This window comes from Symsagittifera roscoffensis, chromosome 10, assembly GCF_963678635.1.
Source record: "Symsagittifera roscoffensis chromosome 10, txSymRosc1.1, whole genome shotgun sequence".
Taxonomy (NCBI): Eukaryota; Metazoa; Xenacoelomorpha; order Acoela; family Convolutidae; genus Symsagittifera; species Symsagittifera roscoffensis.
In genome coordinates this window covers 6,178,034-6,201,706 of record NC_087071.1, presented here as the reverse complement: position 1 = coordinate 6,201,706, position 23,673 = coordinate 6,178,034, and the positions used below count along the sequence as shown (strand labels likewise).

The following is a 23,673-nucleotide window of genomic DNA, read 5'->3' as shown; positions in this document are numbered from 1 at the left end:
CGAACGAAATACGTCCCATCAAGGAGAAAAAGTCCATTAGGCAGAACACTGATATCGGCAAAAACCTAGCCTATAACCATTGATTTTGTTTTGAATACAGAAAACAGAACACAAAAAAAGTTAGAAATTCTGAAATCAAAATGAAACATACAAAAGATTTTAAAAAAACTATCTGCATCCTTTACTATTCTATTTTGTCCCATTTTTGTATGTTATTTAATAAACGTTTTTTTTTTTCAAAAAACATCCGACTTAAATTTTAGAAACTTTGCTGTAATCAGTATGAATGCTGGAAGATGTGATCAAACGAAAAAATATCAACGAAATTTGTCAAGCTTTGGTATTCAATTTTAAGAACACATAATGTTAAGCCTACTGGTTTTTAATTTAACGAAGTTTGCTAATTTAACGGTTCTCGAAGTTGTCTTTTTACTGCTTTACAAAATTTTGAGGATTCATTTACACAATTTATTACAGATTACATCATTTTAACAAGTGTAATTGTTTTTTCTTCTTCTTCTTCTTCTTCTTCTGTCATTAAAAGCGCTATTTGAGATTATAGAGCTTGATCGTTTGGCAATATTGTTCTGTAACATTTAATGATAGGTCCAGTGGACTATTTTCAACTTACTCGCATTTCATATTCTCAAGTTTCTTTGTTGTTTCAATTGTTATCATGGCTGAATGCGTTATGTTACGATATAAGGTATGAAAAACAAACGTGTTCACAATAGTTAAATTGTTCTTCATCAACAATTTTGTTACATAATGACAACAAGAAAGTAGTTTTTCAAAAATGAAGTTAACATGTAGGGGAGGGTGATTGGAAAAGAGCCCCCACCAGTGATATGCAAATGAGGAGAATAAATTTCTGCGTTTGCCAAGAATTGTCCACTAACCATCGTATAAAAACAGTTTTGTTAGCGAAAAGACGAAAAAAATCAAATGAAATTGCCAATTGAACTCATCATGCTTGGGCAACTTTAGCCAGTTCAGGACATTACTAGTCGCAGAATCGAATTCGCTTTCTAAAAGAGCTTTTTGGGGTGGCGGTTGGAGCAAAATTGTTCATGTCTTCTGTTTCAAAAAAAATACTTGGTTTTTGCGTGTTCTTTTCAATTATTTTCACCTAAACACTCTATTGAAAAAAGGATCACACATTTTAAACGCTCGAATACACTTCGTTGTTTTTTTTTCGTGAATTGGCGACAGAAATATGACGCCTCTGTATCGTTGAATGGCTTCCACAGACCACTTCAATGAATTTTGCGACAATTTTCGGCTCGAGTGCCTCTTAATTGTATTTTGGCAAAATAAATAAACAGCCAGTCTCTCCCAACATATTTGCACGTTTTTTTCTCATTTTATATAAACGGAAAACAAAATTAAAAAAAAACAGTCTTACCTCGAATAATTGTATGCTCTTTAACTCTTTGCTAAAAAAATCTGGAAACAGAATTAAAGAAGAGTGCTTTGCTCTTGTTCATCTGAGAAGTTATTTAAATCAGACCAACGTTTTTTTACCCATTTCACGATGGGGATAAGCTTTACGCGCGGGTTGATAAGGACTTGACCTGGCTATCTTACCTGAACTTAAAAAAACTTAATGACATTTTTTGCGCCAAACTTTCTATTTTTATGGTGCGTTGAAAAATTTTAAGATACAGGGATTTTTTAGGTGAGCGATCTAAGAAAGCTTGGCTAATGTCGTTGGTCGATATATAAAAAAAAGGATGAAGATATCCTTTTTAACTCGAGTATAGTAGGTTACGCGCCGGAAACGCAAGTACCTTATTTGCACAAAATCTCAAAAAACTCATAAGAAATTTATTATTTTTTGATCTGTGGTCACATATGTTTATATGTATAAACCTCATAAAGAATTAATTTGAACTCAGTTTCTTTTCGGACTTCCTTGAAAGGAAGATTTATACTTCATTTGGGAAATATTACGATTTATTCGTATTTTTGGTTGTTTTCCTACGTCAAACAAATAAACAGAAAAAAGAGCAGTGTTGCTGCAGAAATGTACTTTGCTGCTTTAGGGCCAGGTCGTTAATTCTCATTTCTCTTTTTTTTACCAGAGAGCAAAGAAGCAGTTCATATTTTTCAGTTTGGACTCCTTTTGAACTTATTTTGCAATCTTTTACCTGTGCCAGTTTGCCAAGCTTGCTTCACACGAATATAAACAGCTCAAGGCAAAAAGGAAAACAAGATAGGCTTCTACTAAGTTTTCATAATTACCCTAATTTCCACCGCCCTTTGGTTTTTTTACAACTTTTGAGACGGCGTTATTTGAGAGGATCGTTTGATTGATTTAGAAAATTTGGTCCAATAAATTAGGCATTAAAGTTACTCTTCCTGACATAACACTCATCCATTTCAAATTTTCTAACCAAAAGTCTTTTCGGTTTCTTATAATTATAATTACGTTCTTGCCGAAAATATTGTAAATTTGTTTGGTTTTGTTTTAACGCAAAAAATTGTTTTATAAAAACAAATTGTTTGATTTTGTATTAATGCCCTAATGATGGTAAATTGGTTTCTTTTCTGGAAACCAACACACGACTATTAGAGCTCAATTTAAAAAAAAATCAAACTTGTTCAGTGTGAAGAAAAGGCAAAAAAAAATGGTGGTTTTGGTGTATCACGAGAAAAATTAAATAAGAAAAAAAAGCAGTTGGAATACCTATCTCAAATAAATTGATTGCGATTTGAAGGCTTTTGGAGAATTGGAAAAGTTTATTTAACTGATGTCACAAAATGAAGCTGAACACATTTTTATTCGGTACAAAGGTTGTCATCAGCAGTTTTCATGAAATTTTTACATCTTCAGATACTCATTTTTTAGAATAACAATCGTAGACCAGCGCAAATTTTAATTCATTTAAAAAAAAGTCAATCGGAGCTCTCCGCATTTTAACGCGCAGCTAAAATTGGAAACTAACAGTCTAACAAAAAGATGAAATTCTCTAATAAGAAGAAAATTGCAAATTACGACCATTAATCCACAAGGGAAAGGACCAAAATATGAAGTTACAACCCATTTCAAGAAAAACTCCTTTCCTCTTTTTTGGCTGCTTTACTGAATTGTAAAGTGTTATTAACCACATTTCAAAAAAAAAATTGGTAAAGTTTTTATTCTGGAAAAGTTTTTGGTAAAGTTCAAAGCACAAATTTTTGATTAAAGTTTTGGAAGCAATGTTCGATTGAAATTATAAGCACAAGTAACTTCAAAGCGGGTTCAAAAAAAAGGTTTTCATTCATCTATGTTTTTTTTTCATGTTTCTTTATGATGGTATTTTATGTATAAGATAATACCTATGTTTTTAGAATCGTCGAAAATGACCTATAAGAAGATTAGTTCTATTTTTGCTTTTTAGGTATTTTGTTTAACAAATCTGTGTTACATTTATTACGCCTTCAGGCTGATTGCGATTTCGCCCCATTTAACTGCCATTCCATTCGATTTTTTGAAGTAAAATACACAGAAACGTTTTATTTTTGACACTAGGGTATGACGGTGTTTGAATTACAAAGCTGAAGGCTTTTTGAGGGCAGAATTGATAAGATTTGGTAATAGAAATTTCGGCTGTTCACTTGAAGGTCAAACAAAGAAAATCCCAAGTGACTTTTCGGAAGGAGAAGAATCGAAAAAAAAGAAAATTCAAGGGATAGAGAAGGTTTTCAACAGAAACTACTGATAATTTTTATGTTTTTTCATTTTTGTTTGTTTAAATCATCAAACAAAATTTTCAAAGACTAAGGCAAAATATCCATTTACTCCAAATATAAGATAATGATAGAGCATTCCTGAAAAAATGTTTTTTATAATATCTAGAGCGGTTATGAAAAGTTATCTAGTTTATAAAATCATAATTTTATTCACAGGACCAACAGACATAGTTATACAAAATTGCAGCAAAAAAACTATTACGTGTTCGCTACCATCTTCAAATTATTTTAACCAATGTTCGATTTCAATATAGTCAAAAGATTCGTTTCATTGGGGGGGGGGGGGGGGGGGATAAAACCATAAAATGAATTCGAAGTTTAATCAACTTTGACTTCTGAAATATGAAATTTGATTTAGCGTAATCGTAAAAGATCTCCCGGGTCTCCTTTTGACGTTTAAATGCTGATTTGGAAAGTTTATAACTTGAGTTATAACCCATAACCTGGGGCGTTTTTATCTTAATGACATACTTCAATCTTCAATCACTCGCATTTTTTTCCTTTATCTGTGTAGCTTATTAATATTCAGCTCCGGCTCCATCCGAAGTCTCCCCAATTTTATTATCTTTTGGTGTTTATTTGATTATATTTTATCCACTGGTGTTAAACCAGTTAAAAATTATTCGACGTTTATTATCTTCTTTCTGAAACAGAACTGCTTAGAGGTCAATGACTATTAAGACTTGTTTTGGATGGGTTGCTGTTGGATTGACTATTCTCGGAATATCAGGTGAATTTTGGTCTTTTTTAAATCTTACACACCATTACCCTTTTTATTCCAACCATACTCGAACATTTTTTTTACAATACTTCAAAAAATACATCGCCAATTTTTTCCAGGGAATTGTCATCAGGATTTCGTCCCCCTCGCCAACCAAAACGCCCCTTCTTGGGTATAAATTTATGACATCCGTTTCCTTGGCACCAATTTATACAAGTTTTCAACTGGGATGCGAGCCGAAAACGCATTTTCCAAAACAGCATTTTCGACTTTTTTTTCAAAGTTTTTGAAATAGGGCGCTGAAATTTTGTCCAAATAGGGTCTTTAAAGTGTTCCGGGAGTGTTCGGAAAATCAATTCGATCAAAAAAGGAACCACGATTATTGTACCAAATTTGTATAAGAAATTTTTCTCATGTTTTTAAGGTAAAGTAAAAAGGTAAAGTACAATCTGAACGTATGGACACGCTGAAGAGTTTATACTCAATTCATAGAAAGTGTATATTATATTACATCAATTGACAACATTTTTTAAACACCCTCTCACTAATAAATCGACCCCTTCAATAATCGAAGGGTCTATTTTTTTATTAGATCTTTTTAGGCCGACCAGCCCTATTATATATTAATTTGTAACAGGCGACAATTCGTAACAAGTGATAATTCATAGCGTAACAATAGAGTAAGCGGGAAACACTGATTCAAGCGCAATTTTCCTCTCGTGCCGGATGTAAGCGCAGCGGAGGAAGCATGTTAAACTTGCCATAATGCCTTGTTACGAATTGTCGCCCGTTACGATTTGTAACCTGTTACCTACCACTTGTCACCCTATATACAATTAAATTTTATAAATAATTCTTATGACTTATTTGTTTTCATATAAGTGGTTCAAGGAGTTTTCTGATCAAATTTTTTGTTCTATGGAGGTCAACACGAGTTTATTATGGCTGTGAACAAGCGGCCCTTTTGTATAGTTTTTTAAAAACGTCTCATTCTGCGCCTTAAAAAAATTCTCACTCTGCAAAAACTAGCAGTTGTTCTCAGTAGTTTATCAATCATTTTCGAATAAAATTTCGACTTCTATTTGTTTAGTAAAAGAAGGCCATAAAACTTTTTAGCATTCAAAAAATTCTATTCTAAGTTGAGCCGTTATGAAGAAAAAAAGCCAATCAACCGATTAAATTCACATAAACCTTATGAATACTAAATGCTTAAGCAAATTAAACAAATTACAGCGCCCGCGTTTTGATTGGAAAAACGCTTTAGGTTGATTATTATGAGAGGAGAAAACAGGCTAGTTGCAAGATGGTCATATTCTTCCATCGATCTTGCAAGATAAACACTATCAGCAATTTGCAAAATAGCCACTGCAACGGAGTTCTATAGATATTAGACAACTATAATGGAATATACTTACCAATCTCTATAAAAGCTAAAATGGATGATTATAATGCATTACTGATCGAATATATTCCTACAAAATCAAACATTAAAAAATTCATGAAAGTTGTTTATAATGAATTAAGGTTTTTTGGAAAACTTGGTTGAATTTTTTTGATGACTAACTAAATTGTTTTATTTTAGGAAACCATGAATAAAAATCCTCGGTCTTTATGGTTTAGATCCACATCAACAAAAACGGTTTATGCAAATTTTTAGGTTTAAATTGGATAAGAACAAAAAACATGGATTCTGAATCTCCAAATTTCTCTCAAATGGCACTGCAAACAAGCTTGCAGCCTCACGGTGACCATTCGGATCGCCGCTACCAAAGTTCTGCATTTATAATAATTAATTTCTGTAATGTGCTCAATTCGTAACCGAATTTATTATTATATAGAATATAATGAATTATGTATTTTAATGAAAGAGGTTGAAATTTCAAGTATTCAAAACTAGAACAGTGTGTTCCCTTCAAAACAATTTTTGGTTTGTATGAAGAATTTGTGGTTCTTAATTTTATTCTCTTAACAATCAAAAATTTTTCTCCAAAATTAAAAATTTTATGCTTACATTTTGTGTTTTTTGGATCTAACTATTTTATTGAATTTCCCTTACCTCTTCACCTGATTCAACCACCCTCAAATTCAAATTCCTTCTCTCCCTCCCCTTTACATCTTTTTATGGGTGTATAAGTGTGTTTTTGTGTGCTGGGGGGGAGGGTAAATTTTTGAACAGGGGGTTTAAAAGTAGGCGATGTGTTTTATGAGGGGAACAGGTTTAGAAACCAAATAGTCAGTGAGTTAAAAATAATTTAAAAAGTCTGTTTCATCCTTCTAAAATAGTTTTGCAGAAAACTTCTGAGATTACCATCAATTATAATCAATCATGATGAACTTGAAATGAATTGTAATCCAAATTATTTGATTTTTATTCACGGAAAAATCGGTCGTAAGGATAATACATTCGATTTCATGGTCTATACTTGAACAATAATGGGTTTTAATGGCAATATTTTAGACAATCTTGAAATCGAGTTTTTTCCATGAAACTCCGCAGTTAATAGCTTCAATCGACTTAAAGTTTTCAAATCAGGGGAAAAAATAACAATTTGACAGAAAGTCTCACTGGCGAACTCGAAAGTGTCGAAAACTCTAATTAACCAATCAAGTTTTTTCAGCTTTTTGAATAACCAATTCTTAATGATGATGTAAATTGTTTTATTCTCCTGAAGCTTAACTAATTCTACGAGCTCGTTAAGAAAAACTACCCTCGCCTCAATTTGATTGATGAGTAAATGTATTTCTGCCGCAGGGATTTTCCTGTCTGGAATTGTGGGTCTTGTCTGGGGGCCACTCTGTCTTCTGGGAGACAATGACCTTCAAAAACAAATGAACTGCAGGTGATATGATTGTGAACACTTATGTCAAAAGACAATTATAACAAAGCGCCTTTGTTAAATCATGTGACCAAGAAGGAATAAAAATCCTTCTTTTAATTGAAATATATATTTTTTCAATTTTCAATATATTGTGTATGTCGGTCCACCTTTTTACAAACACAACCGTCATATTTGAACTTGCGCTAGGAAAATTGAATGCTGCGAAAAGTTTGAACTGATAGTTTCGTCAGTACTGAGCTATTGGTAAAAATTGTCTCCTTTCAAATCATCGTTTAAATATCAATTTTTGGCCGCCTTTATTCCTGATTTTTTTCTCTTAAGCTGAACTGTTTAGGTTTCATGATTTTTTATCTTCAGTTGATTTAAGAAAAATTATTTGAACTATTTGATGCTAAAGGTGTTTATAATTTGCAATTTATTAAATTCAACCGGTTGCTGATAAAAAAAAAACAAAGTTTTGAATTAGGTCAATTATAGTTTTTCAATTTATTTTTTTTTCAGTCAAATAGTTAGAAGCAAACCAATATCTATGGCCTTGATAGTGTGTGGTTTCATGGTTCTCTCGCTGACCATAGCCATAGTGACCATAGAAGTCAGAACCCAAGTTGCAGAGCGACTCAATGGCAATGATCCGCTCACTCTCAATGTTAGTTCACAATCACAAATAAAAATATATATTTTTTTATAAATTGTTCTCAATATGTATCTAACTTTTCATTCTTTCTCAAATATTCTTTTTTTATAACAGAGATGTTACTGATAGATCGACATTCAATTGAAACTTTTCAAAAAGTCTGTTTTCCGGCGCTTAGAGTTTTAAATATTCGTGCAGCCAATTTCAAGTTTTTTTTATTAAATAGTGATAATAAATATGTTTTCAAGTGTATTTTCCACAGTTAGTACTCGGGACGTAGCCGAAACTCAATCATGCTTGCAGTTATTTTATTGTGATCCATAATCAGAAAAATTTTCGAACATTTTTTGTCTAGTTTTTCTAGTACGTTGACACATCAAAGAACTAACTTCTTAGGAAACACAATTCTCGTTTGTGAGTTAGGACCGATGGGTATAACTCATAGAGTAATTTCGGATAGGGTACACCGTCTGCTCGTCACGCTATCTTATTTTCGGCCGGATAGATTCGTGCAAATTCTTAGTCTAATACCGATCCTAATCTTACTCTTATACTATCTAGTCTCAGGTTGTTTAACTAGTCTCTGCTAGGCTCAATAGATCTAGTGTATACTGGTTTATTGCGGCTGCTGAAGTACTCGGGAGAGTTCAACTAGCTTCTAAGTTAAATTCAAATCTCTCTGGTGCTGAAATTACAAGTAATTTCAGCACTTACAAATAAGTGGATTGTTAGTCAGATGGATCATGATTGGTTAATATTAAATACTTTACATTGGTAAATATCTAATTTATCCAATCATAAAATGTAGTTTAGATCAGGTTCCACCCATCCGGGTTTTACAGAGTTTTTTAGAATAGTCTTTCTGCAATTCAAAGGATGGATGATGGACGTTGGTATTTGGCGAACATCTTATTTCTTCTGGGTTTTCTTATTAGAGAAGTCCCAGATTCAATCGTTGTGTCTTCTCAAGACAACGACTGGGTTTTCGCAACAAACTCAAATCTGATTTCAGAATGGTTGGCTATGTCAGGTTTTTTCTGTTTCATTGATGAGAACTTCTTTGTGTTTGACCTTGTCTGGGAATGGCGTGGAGATTGTGCGTGGGGGGATGCCTGGTTACTCGGATATGTACGTATACTTGAACATCGAGGTGGTCATTGGTCTAGTTCAATGAAGTCCTTTTCTGCGAAGTCAAGTCGTACTCTAAATCCTTTGAGTTGTGATTGTGGGCGGCATATTGATTGTAGTTGGCCATTCTTTCTCGAGTGTAGTAGGGTCGTTTTGTCTTTGGATGTTCGTCTTTGGTGTTGTATTCTGATCTATGTATTGCATAATGTAATTTACATTTTATAAAACTTTTATTAGTTTAATATTTTTTAATTATGATTTTAGTTAGTTGTTTTTACAAAAGCTTTTTGTTTTAGTTCAGTTATTTTGAAGAGTTACTCACCCTTGAGTAGCTCTTATTAAAAATAGGAGTGTGGTCACAAAGCGTGGATGTAGCACGGTGGGTTAGGCCGGCTATAGAGCATGCTCAGGACGTCCTTCCTGGTGGGTTAGGCCAGGAGTGGGAGTATGATTGCATGCGGTTTTTGTGAGAGGTCCTGTTATGTGACAACGTTTTATGTTGGGTTTGTTGTGGTTTTTCTTATGTTTTGTTGGTTGTGTCCTTTTTTTCAAAAATCAAATTGTTTGTGGTATGGGTTTGTCTTTCGACTTTTTTGTGTTTTATTATTTCTTTCTTAGACTTTATAATAGTCTTCAAAAGAATAAATTATCCAGTTTTAAACTGGGTTAATCCGGTTTGGGTACCGTTGGTTTCCTTTTCTTAGTAATGCTGTTATACTATGTGTTGTGGTGTTTAGTAAGCTGCATTGGTTAGTGTTGTTTAGTGTATAATTCCTTTCCAACCGGGTTAAAGGAAAGTTTGAAACTTGTTATCGTGTGTTAGAGTTGTTGAGTGTGAAAGCTTGAAACTGAAATTCATTATTTAAACAATTCTTCGTGGGCGAGCTGTGCGAGTTTGGATAGAATTCTTGTGCGAGTGAATGAAAATACCAAAAGGTTAGTACTGCATTTGCTTCTTATTAATTTACTACATAGAATTTTAATTTTACTGCTAGTTGTTGTGGAAAATTAAGTTACAAATTTTCATCATTATTAGATTTACTGCTTGTGGGGGCAAAATTTATAAATTAAATTACTGCATTGGTATTATATTTATTTAATTGTTGGTGCAAAAATTTAATAGGGTTTTAAACAGTTTTGAAGAAGTTTGCTATTTTTTATTTTTCTTTTGTGAATTTTTCAGATGATCGTTGGATGAAGGCTAAAATTCTAAAGAAAACATGGATAAAGAATGGTGAGTTTCTAATATTTTAATTAGTTAGTAATATGTATAATTCATACTTACCTGTTAGTCGTCGGGGAAGAAACCGTGGGGGAAGATGTCGTGGATGAGATCTGAAGTTGTTAGTAATTTAGCTAAAATGCGGATGATATTTTTAGTTTGAAGTAGTGGCCAAAGCAATTGAAGTGCTTTAATGGTGGTTAGTTCTTCAGTGCCAACTGCAAATTCATAAGGTGTGTTTTGGATTAGATTATATAATTTGTGATTGAATTTAGTGTTATGGATGAATTCTAAAATGGGGATTTCTATAGGTTGTACAAACTCGTGTGGGATAAGGAAGGGTCGGGATTCTTCTGCGTTGAAGGTCTTGGTGATGGGACAAAAAATATACATTTGGGTTATGGGATCATAATTTCGAAGAATACCATGAAGGTTAGTATCTTTAATGCAATATGTGAAGTTAAGAAAGAATGGTGAGGTGTATTTGGAATTGATGAATTGAAAACGATGGTGTGGTTGTCTGGAGGGAGTGTGTAGGTCGAAGTGATTTTGGATAAAACGATAATAAGTATATGTGTGTGTTTGTTTAGTGCGCAACATAATATCGTGTGAGCAGTGCAAATCTCTTTCATGTGGTGCAAGGAAATGAAAGGTTAGTGAAAATATTTGGAAGCGTTCTTTAAAACTTTCGTAGGCTTGTGTGTCTGTTAGTGCTTCTGAAATAATGTGATCAAACTTGCGATCGAAGATATTTAGTGTAAATACATATGGTGTTTTAATGAAAAATTTTTCGGTAATTTGTGGGTTAGCGAAGCGATCGTCGTCTAAGAATTGATCTTGGTTAGTTCTGATGATGTTATGATCGTAATATTCTAGTGTATATTCATTTGCTCGGGGTGCAGTGTGTGTTTTTAGTGATTTTTTATATCCAATGTAAGTAAATTGTCTAGGTGTTAGTGGTGTAGTGAGTCGATATAGCATGTCCTTATTTCGTTCTATATCGATGTGAGTGTTAGATAAAGGTAAGCAAAGGGGATTAGTAAAATGATAATATGAGGTCCAAGGAAGGGTAGGCATTAAAACGTGTTCGTCTACAAAGTTACGTGTCTCGTTAGTGTCGTGAGGGGTGTTTAAGGTGTATTGTGGAATTGAGGGTAAGGTGATAGCTAAAAATTCTTTTGTGTTAGTGTGTTTTGGATGGGTGATATATTCACGGGCTGTTCCTGGTTTCGCTGGGAAAGGATGGTTGGGGAACTTTCTTTTAAAAGTGCGGTAAGCTCTATTAGTGCTGAGTGAAGATTCAGTAGATGTGGATGATGGTGCTAATGATTCAGTATAAATTGAAGAGGGTGTAGGGGTAGGAGGGTTGGATGAATCTATTGTGGATGAAATATGGTTTATGGTGGGGGTATCAAGGTGGTAGGGTTGTTGTTGTAATGTAATAAAATTATCTAGTTCTGGGGAGATTCGGGGGGTGTCTGGAGAATGAGATGATTGGTCTGATTGAAGTGAGGAGTAGGTTGGAGTGACTTGGGAAGCATAAGAGGGCGTAGAATTGGTTGGGTCAGGGTTATGTGGTAGTATGGGTTGAAAAGGGGGTTGGGAAAAATTTGAGGAATTGGTGTAAAAATTATTTGATGGAGATGGTTCAGAGTCGGCAAATTCATCGGGGGTTTCAATATTCGGGTTATTGAGTTGTGAGATGGAGTATAAAACTGAGATGTGTGAATTAGTATCGGAATTCATGCCGGATGTTACATTACTGGTGGGGAAATCGGGTGGCGGAAAAGCAAAAAGTGGTATTATTGGGATTGGAGTGGTGAGGTTGGTTGGGTGGGAATTTGATCGGTGTAGGGATCCAAGTTGTCGGCTCATCGTGGGCTAAAAAAATTATTATTTTGAGACTGAAAAGCGGTGGTATGGGGTTGTTCTATAATTTGTTCATAAGTATTTTCATCTTGTGAGTGGTGTGGCATTATATGTTGGATGGGACTTTGTGATATGGTTGGTCTAAAATTTTGATTATGTGTTATGGCTAAATTTCGAAAATTACGTGGGACTAGGGATAATGGATGGTTATGTGGTAGGGGTGGTAACTGTGGTGCTGTTGGTGTTGTGTCTACATTGTTATGTTCTTCGTCGTATGTGTTCTGTCTTGTTGCTATTTTTGTGTTATATTCTTTTATTTGTGCGTCTAAAAGAATTTTGTTTATAGATGTAGAAAAGATTCCAAAAAATCCTGCAAATAGTATGCGTGCTACACTTGCTTGTCTATTGACTTGTGTGTGTATAGCACATGTGTTATAGATTCCTTTTAAGAGTAAAAAAGAAATCCAATAAAGTTAAACATTGCGTATAAAATAGTCAGTTTTTCTAAGATGTAGTAGGGCCATCCTAGAAAATCAAGAATTTCATTCTTGAGTGTAACAAAGCTAAAAATATTGATAGGTGATATATCTTGGGGACGGTATTTTTCACCGTTTAGATATATATAATCTTTAATGTCTTTAAAATATCCGCTATAGTCTTGCGTATAGATGTCAGCAAATCCTGCGGTTTCGGCAAGTTTGCGTAAGTTTTGGTCAATTGATTGTCTTTGTATTGTGTCCATTTGTGTTAATAATTCTTGGAATTGTTGTGTTCTAATGTGATGTTGAATATCTGATTTTGAGTATATTCCTATTGATTGTAAGTCTATATTTGGGTTTCGAGCGATAGCGCGAATGCTTTCTGGTGAAAATTTTTTGAGTGATTGCATTAATGTGGGATATGGGGTGAGAAGGTAATATTTATCTTCATCAGGGTTTAGTTGTACTACGTTGTGGCTATTTTCTGATCCACATGGGACTGCGGTATCCCAGAAATAGGTTCTTCGTGAAAGTGTGTCAACGAAATGTACTTTATTCTTATAAAAGATAGGGATTCTTTTATAGCATCGTTTATCTTCAAAAACGTAAAGTGGTGATACTTTTTTAGTACAAGTATAAAACCATAAGATGTTTCCTTCATAGTCTAAAAAATTTGATCTATTTCCTGATAGTAAATATCCTGCGTAGGGTATTTTTAATACTGCTAGTGCAAGTGATTGTGATATTTGTGTTCTTTCTAATTCGCATAGTTGGTGTAGTGTTTCTAATTCGGAGAGTGACATTTCTCGAAAAATTCGGCTAATCGTGTAGTCTAGTTTCATATCTAAGTGAATATCATAGTGGATATTACCAAAATGTGTACTATTCATTAGTGATAGTTCTTGTAAACGTGTGCTTTGATCGTCTTGGGGCTTTAAATGTCCACCAGGTTGACCTGTATTCTTTTGAAAATTAACTGGTATATATGATGTTCCTTCATTTAGGGGATTACTTGTGGCGTATGGGTCGACTTTTATTTTTCCAGTGGTCATGTCGAATCCATTTTCGTATTCAACTAATATTTCGGAGTATTGTGTTTTATGAAGTGGGTTTCTGTATTTACATGCAAGTTCTGTTTCCTGATATATTTGAAAACGTGTTAATTTATTTTCTATACTATGAATGTTTCTATAATTAGAACTTATTTTTCATAATGGATTTACTTGTTCATATGGTATTGATTGTATAAAATATTTTTCGTGAAATTTTATCATACGAGCGTGTATTTTTGCTACTTGAAATGTTGTACATGTGTCTTCGGGGAACCAAACAATTGTTGCTTGTGTTCTTGTTGTAGGGTCACAATAGCCTTGGTCGTTTTTACAAGGTAATCTAATTCCTTGATAAATCATTGTGTTGTCTGATAAATTTCGTGTGAGTTGTATTTTTTCGAGTTGTATTTTCCAATCGAAAAACATTTTTTCTTGGTATCCTTTATTTTTTGTGTCTGCTTTGCAGTTTGATGGGTCATTTATACCAATGTGTGGTATCCAGTGTTTATCGTGCATGTCATAGGTTAATCGTCCGTGTGCGCCGTTGTATGGGTATTTTTCATCTAATTTTATATGTCCTTGATATCTTTCAAGTTCTGCTTGATGTACAGAATCTGAAAAAACTTGGAAATATACTAAATTTCTATCTGTGTTTTTATTTTTTGTGATGTTTAGTCGGAGTAACTCGTTTTTACAATCTTCGGGATTGAGATGTAAAAGTCGTTCTATATTACTCTGGTAGAATGATTCATGGTCAAGTCGGTTTTTATTTCCGTTTGAGACTTGTGAACAATGTACTTTCTTTTCAGAAAATGTTGCTGTGAATTTATATCCTATAACTGTAGTTGCTCGGGCTTTTGAATAAAGTGTTGCTATTACATTTGTAGTTTCTATGGCTTGGGGTTCTGTTTCGCATTGTGATACTTGATTTATTGCATACTTGTGTAGTGTTTTTTGTTCGTTTTCTTCACAATCGTAATGTGTTACTAATAAATCTTGGGGTCCTGTGCGGGGAGAAGGGTTTATGTTTTGATTTGAGATTACTAGAAAAAGGAGTTGGAGAAAAATTAATAATTTTAGAATATACATGTGTATGATAATCCTGAGTATGGGTTATAAAATGTGATGTAACCAATTGTCTTTTTGGTATATCTGTCGTATTTATATATTACTTCAGTGGTTATAAATGGTGGTGGTAGTGATTGAGCTGTTATGTTTGGTGGATTTAATGGGTAGGGATGTTGAGTAATGTTGTTTAATTTAACTGTGATTTCAAACTTTAATTGTAAACTGTTTTGTTGGAGTATTTGGATATTGTGATCACGGATATCGTCGTGAATGTCTTGTCGGTATTGTAATCTATTAAGTGCCCAGTTGTGAAGGCGATTACTTTCTAGATGTTGTCCAAATAATGGTGGAGGGGCTGTAAATGTATTCCAATCTAGTCTTAAAGGGATATTTGTTGATGATTGTTCTCGATATCTGGCGTCGAGATTATTTGGAAAATTTAAGTTAAAAGGTGGTGGTGAAATCTGGTTTATTGATGGTGTTGATGGTAGTGATAATGTTTCTGGTAGTGATGAGGATGTTGTTGTATCCGTAGAAATATCTATTGGATCATTGACTAAATTTAGTTCACCTTGTGTAAATGAATGTGTTGTCCAATATGGTAGTCGTGATGCCTGGTTTGGGGGGTTAAAGGGATTTTCACGTATTTGTTCAGATGTTGGTGTTGAACCTAAGTAATCTGATGGTAGGCTTGAGGTGCTACGTTGTGAAAGAAGCGTAGGGGTTTCTGGTAATATACCAATGGGGTTTTCTGGAGTGTTTTGTGATGGGGATTGAGGTATGTCAAAATGAACTCGGGGAGTTTGAAAATTTCTGTTTCGTCGAGGATGTATAATTTGTCTATTTATTTCGACTGTATTTTGGTTTTGACTAGGATTTCTTATTCTACTTAATTCTTGTGGTAGTGTTGGGTATAAGTTATATGTTGGTTCGCTTAGAGGTGCTTGTCGTTGAACTGGTTCTAGTGGTTCTGATAAACGAGCGTGTCGTTCTTCAAAAGTGTATGGGTTATCTTGAAAGGAAATTCGTGTAGATGTTTGAGGATTTTGGGTAGTTGAAGGTGTTGTTGGGTTATCTTGGGATGATGTCGGTGAAGACTGACTTTGTGACTGTTGGGTAGCAATTTTTGATAGCTTTTTGGTCTATTCTTTTAGTGAAAAAGATAATGTTTATTATAGTATTCTTCTAAGAAAAGAATTAGGAGGATTGTTGCTAGAGCGAATGTGATGATTGCTTTCTTTATACATTTGCATATGGTCAAAATGAGGGATGATAGAAATGTTATGAAAATTACAAATAGTAGAAAAATATCAGTTCTACTGAAAATAGTTCGTATCATTTAGACAAGTTGTATAAATCGTACCTGTGGATATAATCAAGGGTTTTTAAAAGTTGGAGAAATAGTTCGAATATAGTGTAGAAAATTAAAAAAATATTACAAAAAATGATTAAGATTATTAGAAAAGATTCAAGGATATCAAAAAGAAATATTATGAAAGTTTCAAGTATCGTAAAAAATTGTTTGAGGTTTGTGATAATTTTAGTGACTGTTTGATAGAAGAGCATTTAAGAAATGACTTTGTGATCGAATATTTTTTGTTGTTTGGGGCAATTTTCAAGTGTGGTCGGATTATTTATTAGTTTTTTGACAAGTGGGTTGAGTTTTGTAAAAAATTGTTGGGGGCAATTTTTATGGTGATCGGGAGGTCTTCTTTGTCTTTATTTTCATTTGTCAAATGATCTGGGGTATTTTTGAGATTTTTATACTTTAGGCTAAATAAAATGGTCGTTCTTTTACTTTAGGCTAAATTAACATATTTGTTTGGGGGATATTTGAGGTCTGAGTTGGGGAAACATTGTTGATCTTTGGTTTATTAGATAAGGGAGGGTTATGATATTATGGTGATATTTATTTTAGTTGTCAAGTTGGAGTGGTTTGCTTATTTTTGACCTGGAGGTCGTAGAGTTATAGTTATAGATATGCCTGGAGTTTAATATTTTTCGTCTAGTTGGTTTGTGTTAAAGTTATAGAAGGTGACGGATTGGATGAATCCTATTGGCTAATTTTGAACTAGAATCGCTGCGTGTTTGTCAGCATGTTATCTTGAAAATTGAAAGTGTAAAATGTTTCAGAGGTGCAAAGATTATTAAATGTAGAATTAAAGTTGTTTTTGAAATTCAACTTTCTTTAATATTTTAGATTGTGGGATGAATAATTTATAATTTTTACGTGGTTGATTTCTAAGTCGTGAAGACTCTCTATGTTCTGATTTGTCGATTTGTTCTTGGGGTATTATTTGTTCTGTCATTTTTCTATTTTTTCTTTCTTTTTGAGATGTATTTTGATCTAGATATTTTGTATTGTTTTTTGTGGTGGTTGATTTTGTATTTTGATTTCCGAGGTGAAAATCATTTTGTTCCTTTGTTATGTTTTGATAGATGTGATTTGTATTCAAGCATTTTGTTTTTTCGTTCTCATTGGGTTGATTTGTAGTGTTAATTTCATTAGTTTTTTGTGTCGTCGGTGTGGAATGGATGGGTTCAATATAATAATTGTGAAGGAGTTCTGATTGATTCTCATATATGTGTGATGAAAAAGGTTGTTCATATATAACAGGTTCATAGTCATTTTCGACTTTTATCATATTGACGGAGAGAGTGTTTTCTGCATCGCTTTCTGAATCTGATGATCCACAGTTTATTTGATTGAGTTGTAACGTATCAGTTACTGTGTCATCAATACCTGGAGGGTCTGATGTTGTTTCTGGATTAGATTGTACTTGATTAATATGTCTTTGATGTTTAGGTGTACTACTTCTGTGGCGATTATTAGAATTATTATAGTTATTATTATTCCGGTGTGGTGATTGGGAATAATTTCTATAACGATTATTATAACTTGAGTGTCGATTTTGTGAATTATTTCGCGATCTGTTTGGGTAATTATTGTTTGGTCTGTTATAGTTCGATCTATTATATGAATTATTCCTTGATTGATTGTTTGGGTAATTCTGGTTTCGGTTGTTTGAATAACTTCTATTCCGATTATTGGAGTAGTTTCTATTCCTATTGTATGATGAATTTCGTGATTGATTGTTTGGATAGTAATTATTTCTTGATTGGGAATTAGATCTAGAAACAAATCGTTGTGTATTTGAATTTGGTCTGGAATAGTTATTTCGACTATTTGGTCTATTGTAGTGATTTTGTGATGAATTTTGCGTGTTTCTTCGTTCTGGTGATCTTCCTCTATAACTTGAGTTATATGGTGATTGATTTCTTGTATAATTTGTATTGTTCGGGAGTGGTTTTCCTGAACTGTTGTTGCTGTAGACTGTTTTGTTCGGTAGATTTTGATCTTTTTTCATGTATTGATAGAATGATTTATTTGGTTCTTTATATTTTTGAGGTTTATTTTGATTGTCTTGCTGTTTTTGTCTACATTCAGAAATACTATGTCCGTATCGTCGGCAATAATTACACCATTTTTTGAAAGATGGTTTGCCTTTAAAGTTTGGGTGTTTTTCGTAAATATTTAGTATTTCAGTGATTTTTTCAACGAGGTCTGTATCTGATTCCTGTATATTGTTTATATTTGTTGAAGCTGTTTCAATTCTGTTAACGTATTGTAATTTCAGATTTTCCGTTTCTTCGAGTTTCATTGTGATTTCTGCTTGTTCTAGTTTGTCTACTAGTTTTCGAAAATCTAAATCGGGTTCTCGAATTGAAGAAGGATGGGATGCTCTCTTGTTTATTGCTATTTTTCTTAATTGCGGTGTTAAAGTCATCATTAAGATTTCTGTCATCTTTGTGTTTTTATAGTCATGTGTATTTAATGAATATGCTTTTCGAACTAGTGTTTCGATTCGTACTGCTAATTGCTTGATGGTTTCGTTTGGTAATCTGCGAATTTCATTACATAAAACTCTTTGTTGTTGTTTGTTTCTTTCGGAGTCAAACATTTTTGAAAATTCTTGTGTAAACCTTTTCCAATTTGATTTTATTTCTATAGGCAATACTGAAAACCATTTTTGGGCTGCGCCATCTAAAGTTGTTTGTATCAACGCTGTGCGTCGATGTATCCAGTTTTGATGTAGTGGCGTATTAATTGGTTCAGGTCCTATATTTAAAATCAAATTTGCTGTTACTGCATTTAAATAGTCTTCTACAGAATATTCAGGGTCTGTTCCTGTGAATACCATTAAAGGTTTATTTGATGTTATTGATGATCCACCCATAAGGTATGGATTCATTGTCATTTGTAATGATTCTGCTGCATTTGGCATTTGAGAAAAATTTGAAAGTTGATTTCTTGTTATTTCGTGTTGTTGAAGATAATATGGGAGTGGTATTTCATTTTGCATTTGTGTTGGTTGGTACGAGTTTGCAATCATTGGGTTTTGTTGCTGAATTGGTTGAAAAGATTGTGTATTAATTGGGTTTTGTTGCTGAATTGGTTGTTGGTTTTGTGTATCTATTGGTTGTGGAGAAAAAATTCTATGATATGTATGTGGTTTCTGTATTCCTTGTCCACGATATTCTTGATTATAGGGTGCTAATCTATCTGGTTGTAAGAAATCATCATCTGAGGATAAGTAATCCATTTGATAAGATGTTTGTTTTTTATTTTTATTTTGTTGAAAAAATGGATAGTTTTCACTACGATCCTGTGGAGGATGTAAATTTGTTTGGAAATTTACTGAATTAGGTGGTGCCATTGAGTTATCCCAGTTTCGAGATCTTGTATAATTACTAAAATTTTTTCGTGGTTGATAATTTGTTTTTGATGGATGTGTGTAATTATAATTATGGTCTGCAAAATTGTTTCTAGTGAACGTTTTGCGTGTTTTTGGCGGTATCGTCATGGGTCTGTATGTTTGGTAATCCATGTGTGAATATTTTGGGGCAACCGAAGGTTTAACGGTTGATTGTAAGGTTACCTGTGTTTGTGAAGGATTTGTATTTCTTGGTGTTGTTAATTTTGGGCGTATCGGTGAAATACTTTGTTGTGTAGTTGTTGTGTGTACGATTTCTTCATTTATGAAGTGTGATGGTGTCTGGATATCTTGTTGAGTAAGATTCTTAGTTCCATTGAGGTTTTCATTGTGTATGACTGTAGAGTTTAAACTATTATTTTGCATATCGGGTAAAAATGTATTATAGTTTAATGGTGTTGCATCAATGGTTAATGGTATTACTCTTACATAATCTCTTACATAAGATATCGTACTTATAGCTTGACTTGAGATTGATTGTGGGAAGTTTATGAATGCGGGATGAGACCATTCGGGGTCCCAAACATAGTCTGATTGTTCTGTGATGGCAGTATCATCGTTTGAGTTTTGGGGTCTAAAATTTTTTCTTGCTTGTGAAATTAAATCAATATTATGTGTGAAATAATCTATTATGAACCATGCCAAAATTTTTTGTAAGTCGTGTTTTGTATGTTGGGAAACTTCATCTTTCGTGAAATTTTCTTTAATTATATTTAGAAAACTAGAGAGTAGTGTGATTTCATGTCGTACTCTTATATGTTTAGATGTTTCTGTCGGTGAGACATTTGGTATCTGGATTTCGTTTTCTAATATCGATATATAACTATATATTATCGCAAAAACTTCATTGGTGAATATGGAGTTTGCTCTTTGTGAGTTATGATATTGGATGCTTTTTATATATTCTGAGAATACTTTTGAAAATTCTAAATCAAGGTCGTCTGTTTGAATTATATATTTATTGTGATTCTGATTTGGTGAGTTGAATTCTATGGAGTAGATTCCTTATTGTTGTGTTAGGTTACATATATCTTTTAGATAGTGATCGATAATTTGTCTTTTGATTTTTACATCTAGGAACTCTGTTTTACATGGACTGATTCCGGGTTCAAACAAATTTAAGAGTAAATTTTTGCAAAATATATGCTGTCCTCTATCAGTGGTTGCATCTACGATAAAGGGGAAAATATCATCATCATCTGGACTTTCTTCACCTGGGGTGTGCGTTGAGCTCATTTTTTCGTTCGATGACCGTTAATATGTAATTATCATTGTGTCTAATTGGTTGATTCCAATTGTATAAATGTACTGGTTTGTGTTTATACTGCTTTTTTATTCTTCTTTTTCCTCTTTTTGATGAATTTGAAGTTGTTTCTGAGTCAGAGAAATATAATTGATCGTGAATTGGGCAATTTTTATCTATTGATTCTTTTAGTTTATAAAGTTCGTCTAAACTGTTGGTTTCTGATTCTGAAAATGCGTTTCGATTTTTTGAAAATCTTTTTCGTGTTATTTGTCTTTGTTTAGTTATTATTTTTCTCTTTAATGTTTGTCGTTTTGTTCTAACGTATCCAACTGTTTGTGTATGAGGTGTGATTACAAGGTCGTATTTTTTGTTATCAATTTCACAATTGTGTAAAACGATTGTTTGTTTATTTCCTAGGTTTTTAAATGACATAAGGTTTAGGATGACGGGTGCAAAAGGTTGTTAAATGATTTCTATTTGCTTAAACTGTTAGTCCTTACGATTTTTTTGTTAGCCTAACCTGGGTCTATTTGTTCACGGTTGGGGAGAAAAGTATATCGATTCCGAAGAATGATTTTATACTTTCTCGTGGCTAGTATAAGCTAAGGTGTTAACTTACTTAATCTTACTTAAGGGTAGTGATTGTGTTCAGGGTTGGAGAATAGTAAATCGATCCACAAGGTTCAGGTATAATTAGAACGCGAGTAGTTCGTTAGATACTATTTTAAACTTACTAAGTCTAAGATTTATCCTGGGTCTGGTAAGAGGGAGGATCAAGTGAAGGATGAATAACCGAAGTTCTTCACTGTTTATCCTAATTTGAATGATTAGTTTTGTTCAAAAATTTCTATTAGTCCTGGGTTTTTAGAAAGGGTTGGATAGTGAATCGACGTTTGAGGTCGTTAGACACTAGTTAAGTGGGTGGGGGAGAACAAAGTTGTTCTTTTTGATCCAAGGATAGGCCTTGATGATCAAGTTTTAAATTTAATTAAATAGAAAATGATTTAAGATCCAAGGATAAGCCTTGATGATCTGATTTTAAAATTAAGTGAATTTAAGTTTAAAATGATTTAAATTTGTGTAAAGAAAAGATTTAGTATTTTTATGATATTAGTGAGCTTATGAATGCTGTTATGTTTAGGTGATGAAGCTGGAACAACAGGATGATTTATAATTACTAACCATTTATTGTCATGCTACTAATTTTTATTTTGATTTTTCACTAAATATTTTTCAAACATGTTTTGTATATTACTGCAGAAGTTAGGAAAACGATCTGAGATCTTTTTATCAATCGTTATTGTATATATTAGAAGGTAAAGCCAAATCTTGTCGGGGGCGTTCACAGTTACAAATCAATTCACTCTCAAATTCAGTTAGAAAACAAAGAGCTTTGAGTTAGGACCGATGTGGTCAACTCATAGAGTAATTTCGGATAGGGTACACCGTCTGCTCGTCACGCTATCTTATTTTCGGCCGGATAGATTCGTGCAACTTCTTAGTCTAATACCGATCCTAATCTTACTCTTATGCTATCTAGTCTCAGGTTGTTTAACTAGTCTCTGCTAGGCTCAATAGATCTACGGTATACTGGTTTATTGCGGCTGCTGAAGTACTCGGGAGAGTTCAACTAGCTTCTAAGTTAAATTCAAATCTCTCTGGTGCTGAAATTACAAGTAGTTTCAGCACTTACAAATAAGTGGATTGTTAGTCAGATGGATCATGATTGGTTAATATTAAATACTTTACATTGGTAAAATATCTAATTTATCCAATCATAAAATGTAGTTTAGATCAGGTTCCATTTGGTTATCCAAGGCAAATTTTGTATTATGTTTTCCCATATAATAATGTCTATTGCTTATTTTTTCTAAAAATATGCAATATTATATTTTTTGATTAATTTCAATGGTTCAAAGAAGTTTCATTTTTAGGGAGAGTTTTTTTTTCCTTTTCATCATAATGAAAAAAGTTTAAGTTTAAACTCAATCCAACCAAATAAAACTTCATGAAATTTCTTTTATTTAGAATCCTGATAATTTCCACTACAAGTACAGCATCAGCTATGCAGATATCCAAGATAACGACCAAGGACTAACCCTAAAAATTGGACCGAACCCAAACTACATAGGAAATGAAACAAAAAAAATCACTTCACAATTCAATGACACGAGAAGTGGAAAAAACATGTATCGCAAAATATCAACTGTTTCATTCGATTTGCCAAATGAAAACAACACACCGGAAACACTATTAAGTGTTCAGGTTGATAAAAAAGAAGCAAAACCGCAGATCAATTTTGTTCAATCCGAGGTTCAAAGTTTTCCGAGTGAACAAAATTTGCAGAAAAAGCAGTTTGAAAAGCTGAGAATGAGCCAAACAGATGAAAGTGCAAACTCAACACCTTGCTCCGCTAATTTCAAATTTGCAGATGACATAGGCTAAAAAACGCTTTGTTAGTCAAAAATTATTAAACTACTCACTTGAAAAAACGGCATTATTTTGTTATAAATTGTTTGTTGTGTGCGATCTTTTTTGTAATACCTTTAGTAATTCAAATTTCTATTTAAAATTTTTGAAACTTTCCATGAGATGGGATAGTGGTTTTGTGCCCAGATTTTGGTCAAAAAAACTTGATGTTTCTAAAAAATTGCAATCAGTGATGGGGTTTTTTTTACACTTTTTTCAAAGAATTTAGTTTTTCCCGACGTTGCAGAATGGGTTGATAAATCTACCAACCGAAAAAAATAGATTGCTTGCAACCTGAAAAAGTACGAAAGACTGAATACAATTTTTGGTAGAAACTTTTTTGCATTATAATGACAGTCGGAAATGTGAGGCAACTTTTGGATCAAATTTAATCTTCATTGCCATAAACAAGTTTCACATTTGGTAGATATATTC

General features: G+C 33.1%; 1 protein-coding gene across 6 annotated transcripts; it reads left to right on the top strand.

The window, feature by feature from the left end:
* Positions 1–611: 611 nt before the first annotated feature.
* On the top strand, positions 612–23,293 carry LOC134855209 (uncharacterized). 6 transcript variants are annotated; one of them, XM_063871661.1, is made up of 5 exons: positions 612–706; positions 4,094–4,465; positions 7,209–7,296; positions 7,798–7,942; positions 22,798–23,293. In XM_063871661.1, the coding sequence occupies exons 2-5, from the start codon at positions 4,405–4,407 to the stop codon at positions 23,212–23,214; spliced, it is 711 nt and encodes a 236-aa protein (XP_063727731.1). In that variant the 5' UTR covers positions 612–706; positions 4,094–4,404; the 3' UTR covers positions 23,215–23,293. The 6 variants fall into 6 exon arrangements, with proteins under 6 accessions (XP_063727731.1, XP_063727733.1, XP_063727735.1 ...); XM_063871663.1 differs by lacking the exon at positions 612–706 and adding an exon at positions 1,391–1,416; XM_063871665.1 differs by lacking the exon at positions 612–706 and adding an exon at positions 1,392–1,416 and having other exon boundaries at positions 4,250–4,465.
* The last annotated feature ends 380 nt before the right edge of the window (positions 23,294–23,673 follow it).

What these genes read in the sequence shown, in the direction of transcription:
- LOC134855209 (XM_063871661.1), top strand. Translation starts at nt 4,405, where the DNA reads ATGACTATTAAGACTTGTTTTGGATGGGTTGCTGTTGGATTGACTATT. An exon ending in CAAAAACAAATGAACTGCAG is followed by an intron (nt 7,297 to 7,797) that starts GTGATATGATTG and finishes TTTTTTTTTCAG; the next exon opens with TCAAATAGTTAGAAGCAAAC. An exon ending in ATGATCCGCTCACTCTCAAT is followed by an intron (nt 7,943 to 22,797) that starts GTTAGTTCACAA and finishes TCTTTTATTTAG; the next exon opens with AATCCTGATAATTTCCACTA.